Genomic DNA, 21,375 nt, shown 5'->3' with positions numbered 1-21,375 from the left:
AATTGGGATGGATCGAAAGCAGGGCAGCCTTCCATTTGCAAGATTTCCGCTCTATTAAGTATTGTCTCCTTATCTCTACATTCTAGTCTATTCTGCTGCTTATCTAAAAGTATTTTGTACACACAAATCACAGTCCCTCTTTTACTCTTTCTGTGCCTTTCTCTTAGTGGGATAGTTAATTTCCCATTTGGAAATAATTGTAAAATCAAATTTCTGCAGAGCCCTGATTGCATGCCCAGTACGATACTGAGTGCTCCCCATGTCTCCCTTTATTTCAGCCCTTCAACTGCCCCATGAGGCAGGTACTGTCATTAACCCCATTTTACAGAGGGAGAAATGCAAGATGGTAAGTGACTGGGCCACAATTATACATTGAGTAATGTCAGAGTTGGGATGTTAAATATTCAGTCTTTATGATGCATAAAGCTTATGACAACAGATTCCATTTTACGGTCAAGAACTAGAAAAAGGACTCCAGGGGTTTAATTTCTGGAGCCTATAATAATTGAAAACCCTTCTTGCCCCTACAAAAACTAAAACAAAGCACTGGTTTTGTGTTTTTTGTTTTTGTTTTTTTAAGAAAATGAATGTTTTATACATGTGTTTCATCATGATTCTATAAATTGCTGTTAAACTTTAGCCAGATCAGAATGGACTTTAGCAAGATCACAGCACTTTACAGCATCATGGAAATCCCCGACTAAAGCAGATCAAATGTCAGAATTGGAGTTGTGCTTCTCAAGCAGGGCGTGTAAAGAATCTCTCAAGAGCTCGTTAAAATGCAGGTTCCTGAGACCCACCTACTGGATCTGATTCTGGAAGGCACAGGTGAGGCCCAGACATCAGCACTGTAAGACATGTCTAAGAGAGTTGGATGCAGGTGGATTTTAGGACAAACCTGGAAGAAAGAGTGACTTAATAGCTGCAATGAGATTTCTCCCCAGACTTGAAAATGAAGGCGCTTAAGACTGTTCTTGGAGTAATCAAGCAACAATGGAGTCAGCCGATGGATCAAAGCCAAGAAATGGGACAAGAAGGAGATAAGATGGCTCCCAAACAGAGTATGACTATCATCTTGTGATCTAATAAAAAATACGTATTTGGTCTCATTCTGGTTCCTGAAGAGTTCCTAAAACCTCTGAGTGATGTAAGTCAGATAGCATCTTTTGTCATTCATAATAAGCCTCTATCCACTAGAGCTGAGTTTATACTAATTCAATAACTCTAGGTGGGACTCTAGATAGCTTCAGCATGGGGCTGGTTGCCACAGAGGGAAATCAGAGGGTTGGAACTCTTAGTTTCGTTTTTCAAGGAGGGGAGAGAGGCTGTAAACTCAGTTAATCACCATTCGCCAGGGTTTTAATCAATCATGCTCATGGAATGGAACCTTCATAAAAGTCCTAAATGAAATGGCCTGGTAAATTTCTGGGTTGGTGAACAAATCCATGGGTCAACTCCAAAGAGACAGAAACTCCTCCACTCAGGACTCGTTCGGATCTCGCCCTCATCCCTCTTCATCTAGTTGTCCATTTGTATCCTTTATAATATAATTTGTAATAAACCAGTAAGTATAAACTGTTCTCCTGAGTTCTATGAACCATGATAGCAAATTATCATTCTGAGGCAAGGGTAACAAAGACTCCTGATTTGTAGTCAAGTTGGACAGCTCTGTGGGTAACCTGATGACCCACTACTTGTGAGTGGCATCTGAAGTCAGGTGAGAGCAGTCGTACAGCACAGGGACCTTAACCTCTGGGTATGTGCTAATTCTAGGCAGTTAAGATCAGGATTGCTGTCCAATTAGTGTCTGCAGAGAACTGGAGAACCCACAAATTTAGTGTCAGAAGTGTTTTGTGTAGGTAGCAATGGCTTATCTTTAACTCAGGAGAAAATATTATTTTATCCTAAGAGTGTGTTAGACAGAATAGCTGGTAGGTATTATATATAATCTAGGTAGCTTAGAAAAAGTAGACCATAGATTCAAATCCCAAAGAAGAGTGAATCTTAGCCAATGTGCTTCAGGGATTCTAGGTTCCCAATAGCATCACCCGAAGGGGAAGAAGTACAGGATACATCAGGCTCTCCAGCCTGATGCCTTTTAAAATTTGATTTCTCTGACTCCCCTCTGGTAGAACCATGCTCCTCAAGCATCCTTCTACGTATAGTTGGGTTCCCTGTGTGACTGTCTAGAGGGAGGGGAGGCCTAGTCATGTAGTTTATGGCAAATCAGGCCATGTGATAATGACTTCTGGTTGGGAAATAATACACTAGCTCTGAGAGTGTGTACTGACTGTGTCATGTCAACAAATCCATTATCCATGAGAGTGACCATTCTCATTACAAATTAATAAACTGATATACTGTCTGTAGTATTTTAGTCTCACAAACTTGATTAATGAGTCTATCTTTGAGAAGCAGATCTGCTTTTAAAAAAGTCTAGTTTTGGAGTCTGTCAGGGAGACCCTAGGCCAAGGCCATGCATGTCACCAGGTAAAGTCTGTTGGGTCTCTTACTTGGCAGAGGTAAGTAAAAGTCAATGTCAACATCAGCTTGTGAGTAGAAGAGTATGCTTGTCTTTCTAAATGTGGCCCTTTCACTTCACTGCAGATGAGTACAAATTAGAGAAAAGTGATGCAAGTTTAATATTTACAATTAGAAAAAAGAACACACTGGTTCTAACCATCATAACTATGTCACAGGTGTTTTGGGTGGTCCTCTAATACTACCCAATCTGGCTAAGTCACCATGTTCCCACTCCGTCCTTACCCTATCACCTGTCTAAAGGGAAGTATGCTTAAAGCTGCAATGCACCAGAAGCTCATGTAAAAGTCCCAGACAAAATAGAAGAACTTGGTGTCGGAGTAAAGCCACAACTCTAATTTCAGCACATCCACTGCCCCCAACCCCATCCCTCACCCCTCAGCTATTCCACATTATCTCAAACTCACGTATCTAAAATAAAAAACATCCTCCTCCTCTTCCTCCAAAAACTAGATCCTTCTCCCAACCATTACTGCTGAAAACCAGCATGTTCTAGTCTTCACACTGAAACTCTGACATGTTTGGTTCTTCTCTCTCCCTCACTACCATATTCAACCCACCACTAAATCCTAGAGATGTCTTTCCTCTACTTCTGCTCTATTTGTAAAGCTACCAGTCTCCTCTGATCTTCATCATCTCCAACAGACTGCTCTGAGACACTCAAAACAGCCTGCGTCCTCTGCCCCAATGTACCCTGGGCACCAGTGTCAGATATGCTTCCTTCAAACTTCACCTTTCTAAGGACACTCCTTTCTTGCAATTACCAACCACTTTTCACTAACAAAAGCAAGTTCATAGTTAGGCATTAGCATTCTCCAATCTGGCCTCCATCTAACTATCTGATCTTTCTCACAATTATCCTTCATGGATTCTCCTCTCCAACCAAAATGCTGGAAGCACTGAGCCTCACACCGAGAGCAAAATTCCTGGGGAGAGTTTCAGGGGATTTCTCAGGTCGAAATTATTTTCATAATTCTAAGATGTTATTTACAGCTTTTTCCACTGTGCTGACATTTAACCGATAGGGCACAAAAAATAATGGCTACAATTGTGGGCTTTTGCAGCACGAAGAAAGACAGTGATACAAATTGTACCAGCAATCACCATATCCCCCGATAATATATACTCCCACTGAAAACAAAGCTAATTTCACCTAAGACTTCCTTGTGGAAGCAGTAAAAATTATTGACTTCATTAAATCTCAATCCTTGAGTATACCTTCCTAGTGTAAGCATGCATAAAGCACTTCTGTAGATGGAGGCATGATCATTGTTTGAGGAAAAACGTACATGGAACATCCTTTCTTCTTCAAAGAACAACCGACAGACTAACCGTGGTTATTCAAATTCAGGTACCAAGCAGACATTGTCTCAGAAATGAATGAGGTGAGCCTGTCACTTCAAGGAAAACAACTGACAGTATTTGTTGCCAATGATAAAATGCAAGCTTTCAAGCAAAAATTAGAATTTTGGAAAACTTGTTATCTGCCACTGAGAGCTTGACAGCTTCCCAATAATTACTGACTTTTCTGATGAGATAGGTGGTGAGATGAATGAATGTAATGTTTTCCTACTGTATAATGAAATGTGTCAACATTTGGAAGAACTTCACAACTCACTAAACCAATATTTTCCAAATCACCAATCCATGATGTTACAAAATTATGGATGGGTAAAACATCCATTCGAAATGTATGATGCATCAGTGGATTTTAATACAACAATACAACAAAGTTTACTATTGTGGTTGTAACTAACTTTTAAGAAAATACCAATTATTGAGGTTTGGTATAACATCAAAAAAGAATATCCGCAATTACCTGAAAAAGCTATTAAAATATTCCTCTCTTATCCACCCTCATGTCTGTATGAGACTGGCACGATTTTCTTCATCTACTTCAGCCAAAACAATTTATGGAGACACAGTAAAGGTAGAATCAGATAAGAGAATCCAGTTGCCTTTGATTAAGCCATGAAGGAGATTTTCTTTTTATTTCTTTATTTCTTTATTTCTAAAAATATTTTATTTATCTATTCATGAGAGAGAGAGAGAGAGAGAGAGAGAGAGAGACAGGCAGAGGGAGAAGCGGGCTCCATGCAGGGAGCCCGACGTGGGACTCGATCCTGGGTCTCTGGGATCATGACCTGAGCTGAAGGCAGACACTTAACTGCTGAGCCACCCAGGTATGCCAAGATTTTCGAATAAATAAAACATTACCACTCTTCTCACTAATTGTTGGCTTTGAAAAAATGTTTGTTTCATAAAACATACTATTTTGTTAATAGTAATGTTTCTTATTCTTTTTTAAATGGATTAATTTAAAAAATAATCTCCATTTTAATCTTGAATACAATAAACATTGATAGATATAACCCACATAAAAAAGATCTTTGAGGGGTGCCTGGGTGGCTCAGTGATCGAGCGGCTGCCTTTGGCTCAGGGCATGATCCCGGGGTCCTGGGATCAAGTCCCACATCAGGCTTCCCTCAGGGAGCCTGCTTCTCCCTCGGCCTATGTCTCTGCTTCTCTCTCTGTGTCTCTCATGAATAAATAAATAGAATCTTTTTTTAAAAAAAATCATTGGGGATCTCAATAATTTTTAAAGATGTGAAGGGGTCCCAAAGACCAAAATGTTTGAGGAAACTGCCTTAGAATAATCTCTCCTTTTGTTTTCTTCGTTTCTCTTTTTAATTTTCTGTGTGACCACCACTTCTTTACTTCTCTAAATTCCATTTATTTTTCAATTCTGTCTTTTTCTCCCAGTCAAGAAATGCCGTATCTGGAACTTTATAACCCTTATCTGTCCTACATACTTGGCAAAACTCTACCTGGTCCAGTGTTACCATTCAAACTGTGGTCAAGCACAGAAGTACATATCAGTATCACTTGAAAGAGCTTATTACAAATGTAGAATCTCCATAATTAAAAGTTTTCTTTAAAAGATGCACACTCTCTGGACGCCTGGGTGGCTCAGTGGTTAAGCATCTGCCTTAGGCTCACGACCTGATTCCAGAGTCTCAGGATCGAGTCCCACATTGGGATCCCCGCAGGGAGCCTGCTTCTCCCCCTGCCTATGTCTCTGCCTCTCCCTCTGTGCCTCTCGTGAATAAATAAATAAAAATTTTTTAAAAATAAAAAAAATGAAAAATAAAAATAAATTAAAAATGCAGACTCTCAGGCTCCAGTCCTCAGATCTACTAAATCAGAATCTGCACTTCAACAAGATTCTCAGGAGATTTTCCTGCACATTCACATGTGAGAAGCAGAGGATTTGTGCATCTCCCTAATTACTGTGAGTTTCTTGGAAGTAAACTATTACCTTTAATTTGTTGTATTGCTAGTAAGGAGTGCACTTGTGATGAGCACCAAGCATTGTATGGAAGTGCTGAATCACTGTATTGGACACATGGAACTAATATTATACTGCATGTTAACTAACTGGAATTTAAATAAAACTTTAAAAAATACAATTTACATTTTATAATAATTATTCACTGGAGCATGCTTACCCATTGTATGAACTTGTTTCTGGGGATTAACAAAACAGCAAAAGCAAAACAGCCTATTTTCCGAAGAAATTTTCCACCTCACAGCAAAGACAGTAATAATAATGGTAGCTAACATTTCAAAACATGCTTTCTATGGGCCCAGTATTGTGCTGAGGACTTTATGTAACAATCTTATAAAGTAGGTCCTACTATTATTATTCCCACTTTTGAGATAAGAAATCTAGGGTTCAGAGGACAAGAAAGTGATAAAGTGGGATAAGCCCACTTTACCTGCCTCTAACACCCAGAAAGTGATGAATGCCATGAGATGAAGCAAGAGATTTAAAGGAATCTTGAGGAAGGAGCCTGTGAGTTCTCTGAGGGAAAGATTATGTCTCCATCTGAGATTCACCTGAGCACTAGCTCAGTACGTTGCACGTCTAGGAACTCAGGGGGCATTCATCAGACTGACACTACATCAGTGGAATGGGGTAACCTTATCAACCTTACTAAGAGTATCCTAAAAATAAACCATCTAGATTTTACCAATCGGATAATCCTTAACTCCATTAAAGATACAATAGACCTGAGTTAAAAATGCTTCTCTCTGGTATATCACACATGGAGTCCATTCTCTGACTCAGGGCTCTTATTCCATAGCACACAGAGGAAAGGTCATCAAGAGACAGGGGGACAAGACATGAACTAAAATGGTGAAAGCCACTTGGAAATCCTGAAAGAAACTGGTGCTCTCTTTGGGTAAAGAAAGGAAAAGTCATGAAATGTCTCCCTTGTCTACAATGAGGACATGAAAGGGAATGTTGGTCAGAGGTCCCCCCACAGGACACACACTTGAAGCAGATAGAGAAAAGCAAAGTAGGAACTAGAGAGTCAGCCCATTATGGAGAAGTACCACTGAAGGCTTCCGTCACTAGGTGCCTTACCACTCTCTGTCCTCAAACTAACCTTGCTACACTTCCCATCAGTCCCTTCCCAATGATTTGGAGTTGGGGTCCTCTCCATCCTCTCACTTTTTGACAACTCCACATGGAGCTATGACCATATTTTCTTCTTAAACATTCTAACAAAAGGTTCTATGGTTCTATTAACACTACTCTACATGCCTATTAGGGATTAAATATGCTTTCATGAGCCAGCCATCTTGTAGACCTTATAGAATCCTCATTATTAATACTATCGTTTATATGAGAAAAAGTGTCCTGGCAACAAACAGACCAAACCCAGCTTCTCAAACAAGCCATTTATAGGATGGAGATCTACATTTATTATATTTCAGATGTACCAATTCAGTTTTATATGAAGACTTCTTTAAATGATACTAAGGGAGAAAAATAATCAACTAACAATGGTCCTAATGATACTAAGAATCCTTTTGAGGATTAAATTCAATCATATCAAGAGAAATCTAAGGAAAGCTAAACAAAAAGAAAAAAATGAAAGTTCACACACAGTAAACATCCTCTCCCCTCTTAGGTACCAAGAGGAATGTTAATAGAGTTGGAGTCATCCTGTTCTCTTGCTTTCTGACCATTCCACATGGAATGCTGACCATGTGTGATTTTTTTTTTAAATAGGCTCCACGCCCAGCATAAAGCCCAATGAGGGGCTTGAACTCATGACCCTGAGACTAAGTACCTGAGCTGAGATCAAGAATCAGATGCTTGGGGTGCCTGAGTGGCTCAGTTAATTTAAGCATCTGCCTTTGGCTCAGGTCATGATCCCTGGGTCCTGGGATCGAGCCCTGCATCAGGAGCCCTGCTCCGCAGGTAGCCTGCTTTTCCCTCTCCCACTCTCCCTGCTTGTGTTCTCTCTCTCTCTCTCTTTGTCAAATAAACATATAAAATCTTAAAAAAAAAAATCAGATGCTTAACTGACTGAGTCACTTAGGTGCCCCAACCATGTGTGATTTTCTTTTTTCTTTTTTTTATTTTTTTATTTATTTATGATAGTCACACAGAGAGAGAGAGAGAGAGAGGCAGAGACACAGGCAGAGGGAGAAGCAGGCTCCATGCACCGGGAGCCCGACGTGGGATTCGATCCCGGGTCTCCAGGATCGCGCCCTGGGCCAAAGGTAGGCGCTAAACCGCTGCGCCACCCAGGGATCCCCATGTGTGATTTTCTAACAGTCAACTGATTCTATTTTTCCAATGAAGTGCTTGAATATGAAGCTTTTATTTCACTGTTTTGCATCTAAGGGTTTTCACAGGGAAATGCAATACATAAATTATAAGGATAATTGTTAACTACCTTCACATTTATGAAAGCAAATTGAGAACATTACCACATCAGACTTGAGGTACAAAATTTATGAACCACCCACATTCTACTTTTGAAAAGCTAATGTTTCTCCTCCTCTAACCAGATTAACAGATGGAGAACACTGAGAAGTCATCTAAAGATGTCTTTGGAAAATTCAAGCATGTTTTGCTTAACAGTTCATGTAACACTTTATAATTCTAGCAGAAGGTCTGGGACTGACCTGGAATGGCTATGGCCCCAGGATGTTACCACTATGGCACTGCCCTTGCATGCAGCTGTAACAGGCAAGACCAACATTATGTTAGTTACTTCTACCATAATAGCTTCATGTGTATATGGCAGCTGAGCCCACTGGCACACAGAGCAGAAGTCTCTAAGCCTAGTGTCTTGAGCTGGAAAGGATAGGACCCCCTTAAATGGTGGCTACTGACTCTCACCTTTTTGGCACTCAAGCTCAGGGTTGTGAGATTCCTGGGTTTATAAGAGAAAGGAGAAACCCATATTTTTGAGTAAGAAAAGCTTCTAATTTCTAAGCACTAGCATCTAATTCAAAGTCTTCTACAATGTTGTTTACAGGACCAAACCTGTGGGTTGTCTGTACATTCTCCAGCACTGCCCATGGGTGATCTCTGAAGATTTGATGGCATCATATGGCCTTTGCATTGCCCTATAGTTAAGGTCGTATCTTTTTCTCTTATATTCTGCATTGCTCCTAAGAAAATCCTGTGTGTTTGGTAAGCAATGTCCCTCAAACATAGGTGAGAAAAACATGGAGATCACCAATATCCCTCCTTGTCTGTTCCTAAGCTTTGGGCCAAAGGAATAAACCCATCTCCATCTGCCAAGTTCCCCGAACTACCCTAGCCTTCAGAGCTGAGCCACATGGCTAAATGTTAAGCTTAACTGTGTCTTTATTATGTTTTTCTTCCCTTTCTACGCTAGTTCCCAGTCTCAGCTGGGTTTGTGATTTTAGACCCACATCTAGGTTTCCTCATCTTTACCACAATTTGGATGAAGGCAACCCCCAAACTATCTTGAGGTCCTTTGGCAGTATATTTTGTTCATTTATCAATTCTCATGGTAGATACCTACAAATTTAAGATTTCCTCCTTGAAAAATCTGAACATGCTAATTCCTGCAAATATTCTCTCACAAATCCTCTGTGTTACATATATTAAGGAATTATCTATGAAGATACCTGTGCTGGGTTGAGTCATACCCCCCTTCACCAATTTGTATCTACCCAGAGCCTCAGAATGTGACCTTATTTGGAAATAGTCTTTGTAGATATAATCAGTTAGGTGAGGTCATACTGGATTGGGGGACTCTAAACCCAAGGACTGGTGTCCTACTAAGATAGCCACGGGAAGACATGGGCAGAGACTGCAGTGCTACAGCCACAAGCCACAGAACACTAGGCATTGCCAGGATGGGAAGCGTGGGAGAGGCAAGCAAGGGAGCTTCAGAAGGAGCCCTCAGAAGCAGCCTGGCCTGATGACATTTTGAACTTTTAGAACCATGAGAATAAATTTCTGTTGTTCAAAGCCATCAAGCATGCAGCAATTTGCTAAGGCAGCCCTAAGAAACTAATAAAGCAGCGAAACATCTATTCTTCTTTGCTTGGAAGCTTAGGCTCTCTGGACCTGCAGTGGGCCTTATCTTTTCATACTAACTGAGGTACTGACATGTGCAAAATAAAACAAAGAACACACAGACACCTGTAAAAGGTACTCTTCATACGGGGGGTGGCGGCTGAGGCCATGGAGATAAGAAACTGTATGTGAGGGCAGCCCCTGTGGCTCAGTGGTTTAGCGCTGCCTTTAGTCCAGGGCCTGAACCTGGAGACCTGGGATCGAGTCCCACGTCAGGCTCCCTGCATGGATGTTGCTTCTCCCTCTGCCTGTGTCTCTGCCTCTCTCTCTCTCTCTCTCTTTCTCTCTCTCTCTCTCTCTGTCTCTATGAATAAATAAATAAAATCTTAAAAAAAAAAAAAAAGAAAGAAACTGTATGTGAGCTGAGGTCACAGAATGGTTCTCACTTATTTCTACACCTCAGGCACCTGCCACAGAACACAGAAAAGGCTCTTAATAAATGACTGGCATATATATGTCTATATGAAGTAACAAATCAGAAAAAATGGGTGAACTAATGAACAAAATTATGATGAGCAAATTCACAAACCCCCAAACTGTTGGTAACTTATATAGATAATATTGCTCAGTTAAAATCAAGGTAAAGTTACAGATCTATTTCAGTTCCCCAAGGATGTGGACAAGTTCAAGCTTGCGGACAACTCTGGATGTTTCTGAGGCATCCTGACTTTTAAAAATCATAAGCCTCGGGACGCCTGGGTGGCACAGCAGCTGAGCGTCTGCCTTTGGCTCAGGGTGTGGTCCCGAGGTCCTGGGATGGAGTCCCACATCAGGTGCCCGCAGGGAGCCTGCTCCTCCCTCTGCCTGTGTCTCTGCCTCTATGTGTCTCTCATGAATGAATAAATTTAAAAATCTTTAAAACAAATCATAAGCCTCTCTATCTATTTATAAATTTAAGATTCCTCTGTGAGAATAATGTATTTGGCCAGAACATTTACAATGAAATTTGACCAAAAATCTTCAAGTCACCCATAGTCCTTTTGTCTCTATGGCCCCACTGAGTCAACCATCTCCTGGTGATTGCCCTGGAGGGTACTTCTCAGAGGCACCAGACACCAGGACAACTATAGGACTCCACCCTTTCTTTTTCTAAGTAGCTCTTCTGTTCACCCTCCCCCAGAAACTTCTGTTTACCTTCTGTTTACCCTCCCCCAGAAACTAACTTGCCAAAACTAGAAAACACAATTTAAAAAAATAAAAAAATTATTTATTTAGAGGCAGAGAGCATGAACAGAAGGGGCAAAGGAAGAGAAATATCAAGTAGATTTCACACTGAGCATGGAGCCTGATGTGGGACTTGATCTCAAGACACAGAGATCACAACCTGAGCTGAAACCCAGAGTCCAATGTTTAACCGACTGTATCAATCAGGTGCTCCAATTTTTATTTTCAAAATGCCAGTAAAGCAGAGAAAAGACTGCGGGAAAATTACAAATTAAACTTCTTTAGCAATTAATTAAAAAGAAAAGAAAAAAAGATTTTTTACTTTTTAACACTTCTGGGAGACAATGCCCTCCTTGGATCTCCATCCGATGTCTATTTAGTCCCCAGTACAGGTAACTTTAAGGACCTAAGCGTCCACATCTCTAACAACTGAAGTTTCCTCCTCTGAGCATCCTCTACCCTCAGCACTCTGGCCTCCTCTGAGCATCCTCTACCCCCAGCACAGTCCCTTCCTGGCTCATTGAATGTACCTATCGAAAAAATAAATAAAAAAATAAATTAAAAAAAAAGAATGTACCTATCACCTTGTACTCACTACCAGACTGTTAGACTTTTGCTACCACTCATTTCATTGTATTATCTTTTGTTTCCTAAAGTATAATTCTTTGAAGTGAAAGAGCAACCACAAATTTTTGAACATTTAAGTGAATACTTTTTTTTTTTGTCTAGAAAATTCCAAAAATGATTGAGCGAAACCATTTTCTTCCCTAAGTTCATGAGATGAGGAGATGAGGTAAGTAATATTTTTATATATCTTACCCCCAGGCTACTAAAATCTAACTTGGAAATCACATCACCTACCCCAGAATACAGTATGTCCGAGCTATTCTGGAAACATCTCACATCTGTCTTCTTGAATTCCTCCTGTCACATCATGGAACTCTCAACTGAGAAGACAAGACAGGAAGGCTAGTGAGTCACCAAAGGGTATTTAAGAGATTAAAATTAATCCAGGCAGGGCAAACTTGCTGAAAACTAGGTCTTTCCTATATCCTGGAATTATTTTTTTAAGGGAAAGGAGCTTTTGAAAAGCAATTTAAAAATCATGTATAGTTGAAATTACCAGAAAACAAGTGACATAGAATGAACATTTAAAAGAAGGTTCTGAAAAAGTTAATAGTATAACCTTATCCAAAGTTCTAACATTCTTAAGCTAGCTAAAGCCAGAAATAAGAAGAGCTGCCAATTACACTGACACAATTAGGTTCGTGCCTTGGCTTTCCCCCTCTCCAGCTACCCAGCTTGCAAAAGAGGTCCACTTTGCTTGCCTTAATACTGGAAACAATCAATGTTATGACATCAAAGGATTCAAACTCTTGAGCAACATGATCAATTTACAACGCAAAGTGAAGTGTAAAGGCAAATGTAATCGAAACAGCTCTTTTCCTTGGCACTGGCCTTTCTGACTTGCAGACCTATAGACTCAAATGTGAGAAATGTCTGTGGTGGACTGAATGACCAGTCCCAATTCTCCATCCCTCCTAGGAGCCTAGAATATAAATAAGAATCACCCTATCCAGATGCTCTTCACAGTTATGGTTTACAAGCTGTGCTTACTTTTTCTGTTTCTATAGGTGTGCTTGATGTAGCAACGCTGAGAGAGCATGCATGCATGTTTATCTTCCAGCTCCTTCCAATCAGCAAAAAGATAACATTTATGCAGCCTTTTACTATGTATTACGTACTCTTTGAAGAGGTTCATATCCACACATAATGAAGACTTGGTTCCTGCTTTCATGAAGCTCTACGTCTAAATGGAAGATTTCAAGTAAGGTTACGAACTGCTGAGGGGAACATGATAAAAGAAATCTGAAAACATTTCTCTGAAATGTTACTTTCTCTGAAAGTTACTTTCAATAACTCAGAGGGTCTTGAAAGGTTTCACAGAGGAGATAACATGAGAGCTAGATCCCAATTTTTAATAAGGATGGAAAGATCTTCTAAAATATAATTTTCCATTTTCCTGATTCTCAAGATAACTACCACACACAGCCAGTTGGAGATTAAATCTCACATATTCAGGCTCTGGAGGTCACTCACTATAGTACAGTGGAAAAACACTGGATGCTGTGTCTGAAGACACTGGTTCAAGTCCCACCATGACAATCTGAGAAAGTACCATGAACAAGATTCTATGGACACATAGTAGGTCCACAGAATTTCACTGTGCCGTTCCTAATAACTGGTTTTTCAGCCTCACCTATTACCAGGCAACATTGTCAATTAAGTTATAAAATATGTACCCAACATCAAAATCAGATGTTGATTGAGCTATAACATCAAATGTTTACTGAATATATCAAGGCCATTTGGCGATATGTAGGTGGCCTCTGATTTTATTCAGTTAACCATTACTTATTTACTAAGGTCACTTGCTATATCTCAAACACTGACAACACAAATACAAAGATGAACACAAACCACTCCCTGCCCTTAGGGTACAGAAAGTCCTAAGTAAAATCAGAGTCCAGAATGTAGGTAACTTTTAATTAAGGGAGAAGTAAACTTTTACATCCCACTTGCTGTAGTGATAATGGTGGTCACTAATAATATAGGCACTAATATTTATTAAACTCTTGCTATATGCCAGACACTGTTCCAAGAGCTCTCACTTAATCCTCACAATTGGTCCATGCCAGGCCCCACTATCACCTCCACTTTACACATCAGAGACTGATGAACTGCCTGCCTCTAACCGAGCTGAGATTTGAATTTAGAAAGTTGACTCTAGAGCCCATGCTCTCAATTATAAGGTAATGAAGCATTAGGCTCAAAGTCACACCACCTCGATTTTGTTTTCTCTATGTATATCCTGCCTTTGTACACTTTAGTAATGAACCTAATCTTGGCACAGCTATTCCACAAGACCCACCCAGGTTCATACTCTGTACCTTTAATTTTATTAAGCCCCAAATTAAACCTAAGTTAGATGCTGGTACCAACAAGGTCCGGAAACCTGTACCCAGGTAGCATCAAAATATTATATCTTTCAAAAGTTTCCATGAAGCAAAGACACCAGGTGACTAACAGAAAGATTACACACAATCTGACCAACCTATATTTATCTGAGTCATCGTGCTTACCTGGGGCCGTGGAGGGAACTGTATTTCTAGCAAAATGCTAACTAATTCTAAGTTCTCACCTTCAAGTACCAAAATGGGATGCAACCCTTTCTTTTAGAATCAGAGTCAAGGCATTCTTTTGAACTTTGGTAAACTCCTATGAAGCTCAATAATTTCACAGATGCTTTCTTTTTTTTTTCCCTAATAGGCTCTTGTTTTCTCAGAGGACAGACTACACAGGAGGAAAGAGGAGCAACATATTGTATACATGATTGATTGTGCAAAAAAAAAAAATGACTAAATGCTGGAGGGGGCAATTGAGAGACAAAGAGAAATGGAAAGTAGTCGATCTCTGGGTTAGCAGTGCATTTTATTTTATAAATAGCAGTCTAACTTGGAAAGGATGCCCCTAAGGTAGAAACGAGCCTATTTTTCTAGGCTCCCCAAAGCACAGTCTACAATCCAAAGATAATTGTGTTATGATTTAGTCATAAAACACACACCACTGTGATGAGTATTTACTTAACACACAGCAGATAAGCAAATATACCCTCCGCAATGCATACTAGAATACGGGTACTCTGTATTATGAGATGCATACCAGTATCTTACAAAAATTTGCTCTTATTTTTTTTCTCTCAATAGTTAGTATTTGTATTTATTATATATATACATAAACATGTATATATTATAGGAAACATAATAAACACTGATTTGACCATTAGAAGTGAAACATACAATGTTTAATTTAAGCTGATCATGATCATTATAAACACTAACAGTATGTTTCACTGGAGAGACAAAATCAAAAGTAATGCAAATGCTGAAAATTCATTTATTTTATTTTACTCACTAATTTTCGTAGTGGTCACCACCTGAAACTTGGAAGTGTGATCATGAAATAAAGAGGTTTCAATTCAGTAGGAGTTCACAACTGGCTATGACGAAATTCCAAAAGAATTCCTAAAAACTACCGATATTAATATTTTGAGATCTTGCGGCGTGCTGAAATAAGTACAGAGATTCCAGAGTGACCATATGTTGAAAATAGCACAGGTTAGGTTCTTATGTACTTTTTTAAAAAACTCAAATGTCACTGCTTGAGAGTCACAGCTAACCCACATTCTCTTGAGCATATTTGATTTAAAATGTCTATCCTTAGCTACCCATTAAGGGATGTTACCATATTGTCAATCTTCCTTTAAAATGTGAAGATCTTCAAAACTGACTTGAAGACAGAAAAATGAACATAGCCTCTCATTGTGTCAGAAAGCTTAACTCAGTTCGCATCATGTGCCAAGCACCAGAGAAACACAACAAAAAGTGATGCCAGGACACTGAGCAAATGAGCAGTGAGCAGAGGGGACCCCGGGAAGGTTTCCTGGAGAGAGTCAGAGTAGAGTGTATGTGTTCAGCTGGAATTTTGTGCTCTCTGTAGGCCCTTACTGACACTAGCACCCTACAAGAGAAGGAGCAGTACGCAGAAATCATCCAGACACTCAGCAGTGAGGGAATAATTAAATAAACTGTGGAGCTCGAATATCGTGGAATAGCATGCTTGATACTTAAAAAACCTGAGGTAGAAAAATTGTATGTCCTCATATGCACTGCTCTGCAAAATATATACTTAGGAGGAAAAAGCAAACCTTCCTAAAACTATCTAATGTAATTTTTTTGTTTTGATTTTTTTTAAATGTTTTATTTATTTATTCATGAGAGACACAGGGAGAAGCAGACTCCTTGCAGGAGCCTGATGTGGGACTCGATCCCAGAACTCCAGGATCACACCCTGGGCCAAAGGCAGATAGATGCTCAACCGCTGAGCCACCCAGGCATCCCTGTTTTGATTTTTTATTGTGGAGAATTTTAAAGATGCAAAATTAGAGAGAACAGAATAATAAACACTTATGTACAAATCTTTAACAATTATCAGCTAATGGGCGGTTTTGTTTCTTTTTTCTTTCTTTTTCTTTTATCTCAATTATTTTGAAGAAAATCCCATACCCAATATTATTTATGTTAGTATATATTGTATCACGTTGTATCTATTATACTATTATATATTGGTATATATCTCTAAAAGATAAGGACTCTTTAAAAAATACCATTATCATAAAATTTGGGTAAAACTTAAAATTTATTATAAATGTGGGTATATGTCTAAGATGCTCTCTGGGGGTTTAGCACCGCCTTCAGCCCAGGGCATGATCCTGGAGTCTCAGGATCGAGTCCCACGTCAGGCTCCCTGCATGGAGCCTGCTTCTCCCTCTGCCTGTGTCTCTGCCTCTCTCTGTGTGTCTCTCTCTCTGTGTGTGTCTCACATGAATAAATAAATAAAATCTTTTAAAAACAATAAATACATACATACATACATACATACATACATAAAATGCTTTCTGAAAGGAAATACTTAAAAAAAAAAAAAGGACAGCGGCCATCATTGTGAATAGGGGCTAGAGTGAGGAACAGGGGAGACTTTATTGTTCATTTAATATCATCCAGTAAATTTTATTTATTTACTTAATTAATTTTTTAAAATTTAAATTCAATTTGCCAACATACAGTATAATACCCAATGCTCATCCCATCAAGTGCCCTCCTCAGTGCCCATCCCCCAGTTACCCCCCCTTCCCCTTCCACAACCCTTTGTTTCCCAGAGTGAGGAGTCTCTCATGGTTTGTCTCCATCTCTAATTTTTCCAGGAAAATTTAAAATTTGCCTACAGCAGAAAGCGCCATGCCTGGAATTGCAGTGGAAAGGCTATCGTGACGGGAGGAAGACAATGAGGTCTGGGAGATACTCCTCAAAGGAAGTGGACTCTGGATGTGAGATACTCAAGGAGACCTTTATGTAGATTCAAACATGAGCAGGTGACAGTGTCCATCAGCTACAGGATATGAATCCTCTCAATGGGTAAAAAGTAATAGCTGTGAACTCAGCAACATTACTAAACATAATTATGTTTCTAGTAATGTGCAGGTCCAGGCATTTATGAGATGAAATGGACTCATCTCAACCTCCCTACTGCCATATCCAGCTACAGCAGGCTGATGAAATCTATCACCTAAAGCACTGCGATTTTAAAGGGCATTTCAAAAACACTTTTTTTTTAAACAAGTTAATGTCTTCACTTTCTCCTTCTCTTCTTCCTTATCTATAGTCCTTGTAGTTTCTCTGCCTTAGCGGTGGCAGAAATGTTACTTCCTTCAGCAGTGGGACGATCTGTTATATTTCTAGCACATTAACATAGTCCTGGAACCCAATGGGGTAGCTGCCGGGTGACAGGGTTATGTTAGAGAAATAAGCCTTTGTGAGTGCTTGTTTATCCTGAATTAAGATACAACAAAGTGCTCCACATGTTTTAATCTTATAATCAGTACAGTGGGGGGGTTATGAGAAGAAGAGATTCAAAGTAGCTGGCTTTTAGAACCCTGTTCATTTCTGTTCCGATTAGGACAAATCTGAAGATGTTACAGATATAGACAAAAGTCAAGAAAGACTGGTCTCAATTAGACCACTTAAAATCCTGAACTTCTGAATATATTAAAAAAAAAAAAAACCCACACCACCACTTTCTTACTTTCAAATATCACATGAACCAGGCTAATAAAATGTTCCCCAGTAAAGGTCAAAGGGAAATGTCTACAACAAGCAGACTTTTAAACTTTTTAAACTTCTAACTTGTCATTAGTTTGAGCATAATTAAGTTCTGAGAACTTTATTTTTTTTTTAATTTTTTTTTCTTTCTTTATTTATGATAGTCACACAGAGAGAGAGAGAGAGAGAGAGAGAGAGAGAGAGAGGCAGAGACACAGGCAGAGGGAGAAGCAGGCTCCATGCACCGGGAGCCCGACGTGGGACTCGATCCCGGGTCTCCAGGATCGCACCCTGGGCCAAAGGCAGGCGCCAAACCGCTGCGCCACCCAGGGATCCCAGTTCTGAGAACTTTGAAATAGTTGGTTCTTTTCATGAAGCTATGTGTTGTCCCCTGCAACTCTCTCTCTCTTATTATTTTGCTTAACAAAACCCAGTATTTCTAGATAGGGTTTAGAGCCAGTTCACCTAAGCGCTGGCAGTATAATTTAAACAGATCATGCTTTACTATACACTAAGGACCCATTTCTTTTACAAAAATGCTCACCAGAACAAACAACGTAGGTAAGAACCAAAATGAAGCCAGGGAGAAATCTAATGGTATTTTCCACACAAACTGCCTTATTGTACCCCAAGAGGCATACATTCTTCTCTCCCCACAAATGGACTTTTTTTGGTGCGACCAGGGCTTAATCTCATCAATAACTGGGAACACCAGAAGAAAGTACTGCCATGGTCTAGACCCTTCCCAGGGGTACCTGTTTCATCTGGGGAACTGGGCGAGGCGCTGTCTTGGGATAGTGTTGTCCAGCTGGACTCCTCATCACTCGGTGCCAGGTTCTGGATCCGGTGGAGTGCGCAGTCAGTTTTGGCTCCCGTCTTAGGATGATCCTTCTTGGTCTCTGGGCTGGATGACACTGTGGCCACTTGGCCATCTTCAGGACTGAACTGGGCTTTGTTGGCTTTCTGTGGCAGCGCTTCACCATTCCCGATGACGGTGGAGGCCTGGCCCTGGCCCGGCTGCGATTTCTCTTCCACAACCCCGTGCTGGTTGCCTAAGTTCTGCTCTAGTTCTCTGGTTGAGGTTTCCAGGTCTGCATAGTAATTTAGGAAGCTCTTGGTTCTCCTGGGTTGGGAGGGTAGAATTTCAGAGCCTGAGGAATCGCATGGGTGGGGCTCTTTGCCCTCTAACTTCTCAGAAGTTATGTTGATGACTGCAGTGGGGCTGACGTTTTTGTTGGGGTCCTGCTGTCCCTGTTCTGCAGCCTTCCGGAGCTGGTTCTCCCCATTTTTCACCAGCTTGATGTTGGCAGAGCCACTTCCCAGCAGGGGCTGTGCAGCTGGATCAGAGAGGCCCATTGCCACCTGGATGTTAGTTAGTGCATATTTTTTCCTGCATTTGGGGGGTGTGCTGTTCTTGCTTTCGGTGTGTTTTATTTCAGCATTCAACAGTTCATTGTGGGAGGAACGGAGATGAAGGGTATTTGGTGGTGTGGCTGGGCTGTTTCGATTTGTGATGTCTGTGGCTCCGCTGCTGGCCATAAACACTGCCACGGTGTCTACACCTGAGTCACCTGGAAAAAAGAAACTAGTCATTAGCAGGCTGCCTGGCATGATTAAACTGCTTAGCATACAGTGAGTCAACATTGTTTTTACAAAAAGTTGAAAGGATTAATGCTTCCATTGCACACATTCTTATAGAATGGACTTATTTTCCTCTTTATTTTCACTATTCACTCATAAGTTAAATAGGAACAAATAAAAGGCTTAACGTGGATACAAAAAAAGCCAATTTACAGAAAAGCTGAGCTGTCTAAGGGTCCAAATTTTATTTAGAATCTCCCTTTTGAATTCATTTAAGGGCATTTTCTCCTGGTCATTATTCACAACCTTGCAAAGCATCCCCTTTCTAAACATTCACACCACATTTCTATTCTGTAGTTCCTTTGAGCAACAAAAAAGTTGCCCAAAACTCCTCTGGGGTTCCAGTCTTCTTAATTAACCTGAAAGGTCACTGTTCAACAATGTACCATACATCCAAGGTAATTTTTCTCAGCCATGTTGAGAAATTGTGTTCTGAATGCCTGGAAAAACCAAATCTCCATCAGAGTTTGCTAATATATTTGTGAACATTTTTGACCTGGGCTTAGCGTTTGGATGAAAGACATTTTGGAGAAATGGCTCAGTTACTTGAGAACACACACACACACACACACACACACACACAATTACTAATAATGCAGCCTTGAGACCTTGGCTACTGCTCTGTTAGAGCCCCCAAAGGAGTCTGAATATATTCCACTGAATTAAAATACAGACTCAGCGGTTTGCAGGCCCTGTGTGCCCTTGCAGGACTCCTAGGAAACTATCTGACAGTTGCATTTATCTCAAATATTGTTCATACCATCCGTGATTTATTCCATGTGTCTCTTACTAGGAAGAAAGAAAGGTTTCTCAGACTAGAAAGGAATAAGATTCATCAACAAAAATTCCTAAGGTTTCACATTTCTCAGCCTATGAAGAATGACCCTTTCTTATCTGATCCTTTGCCCTCCACAGAGACCTCAGTGAGTTTACACCAGCAAATGAACCAAAGCACAGCTCCTAACATTCCTAAAATTGTATTGTGACAACTCCCTCTTCCACCCCCAGGCAAAACAGAGACCTCCACAGGGAAGGAAGGTAAAAATGTTCCTTTGCTTGGGAGCTTGAGGTATTTCTTTCTATCATCAAATACTCAGGATTATCTACTTTAGGAAAGAGTTACCCACTCATGCTTGGGTCTGTGTGCTTCTAGAAAGGCAGGCAATGTACACTATAGGCAGTGCCCACATTTATAACGCAATACAGGCGTGGCCTACAAAGACAGTTAAGGGCTGTAACATGAAGTGGTTAGACCTTGGACTCCATTCTTTATAATTGTTACTTATAAGGATTACTGCTAACCCAGCAAAAGAGCTAAGTGCCTGGGCTTCATTTTAGTTAGAAAAAAAAAAAAATCTGGTTTGTTTCTCCTTTTTAAGCAAAATCCTGGCAACTACATTTTAAAAAAATCATACTGTTTTCACTATTACTACCATTTTCATATATTCCAATTTATAATTCAACCTTACTCAAGAGTGCCACTTGATATGAAAGGGCCCACCAGGGATCCCTGGATAGCTCAGCGGTTAAGCACCTGCGTACGGCCCAGGGCGTGATCCTGGAGATCAGGGATTGAGTTCCACGTTGGGCTCCCTGCATGGAACCTGCTTCTCCCTCTGCCTGTGTCTCTGCCTCTCTCTCTCTCTCTCTCTCTCTTTCTGTGTGTCTCTCATGAATAAATAAATAAAATCTTTAAAAAAAAATTTTTTAAAAACATAAAACTGAATCCTGTTTTAAGAAAAAAAAAAAAAAAAGGGCCCACCTTGAACCCATTTGAAATTTTCCCAGAGACACATATCTTGTCACATGGGCACACAAGAGAAAATGCCATTTAAACTCTTGGGTATTTAGAATGACATTACTATGAGAAAGGAAATCTCTGCTTTTTAA

General features: G+C 40.1%; 1 protein-coding gene across 15 annotated transcripts in view; it reads right to left on the bottom strand.

Moving 5' to 3' along the window:
- Positions 1–21,375, bottom strand: part of APBB2 (amyloid beta precursor protein binding family B member 2) — a 375,292-nt gene that overhangs the window by 170,056 nt on the left and 183,861 nt on the right. For all 15 annotated transcript variants that reach the window (XM_072806715.1, XM_072806752.1, XM_072806682.1 and 12 more), the window contains one exon: positions 18,600–19,415. In XM_072806715.1, the coding sequence (XP_072662816.1) occupies positions 18,600–19,415 (816 nt within the window). The remainder of the gene's footprint in view (positions 1–18,599; positions 19,416–21,375) is intronic.

The sequence above is a fragment of the Canis lupus genome, chromosome 2, assembly GCF_048164855.1.
Source record: "Canis lupus baileyi chromosome 2, mCanLup2.hap1, whole genome shotgun sequence".
Taxonomy (NCBI): domain Eukaryota; kingdom Metazoa; phylum Chordata; class Mammalia; order Carnivora; family Canidae; genus Canis; species Canis lupus.
The sequence above is the reverse complement of the archived record's forward strand: the minus strand, read 5'-3'. Positions and strand labels throughout refer to the sequence as shown.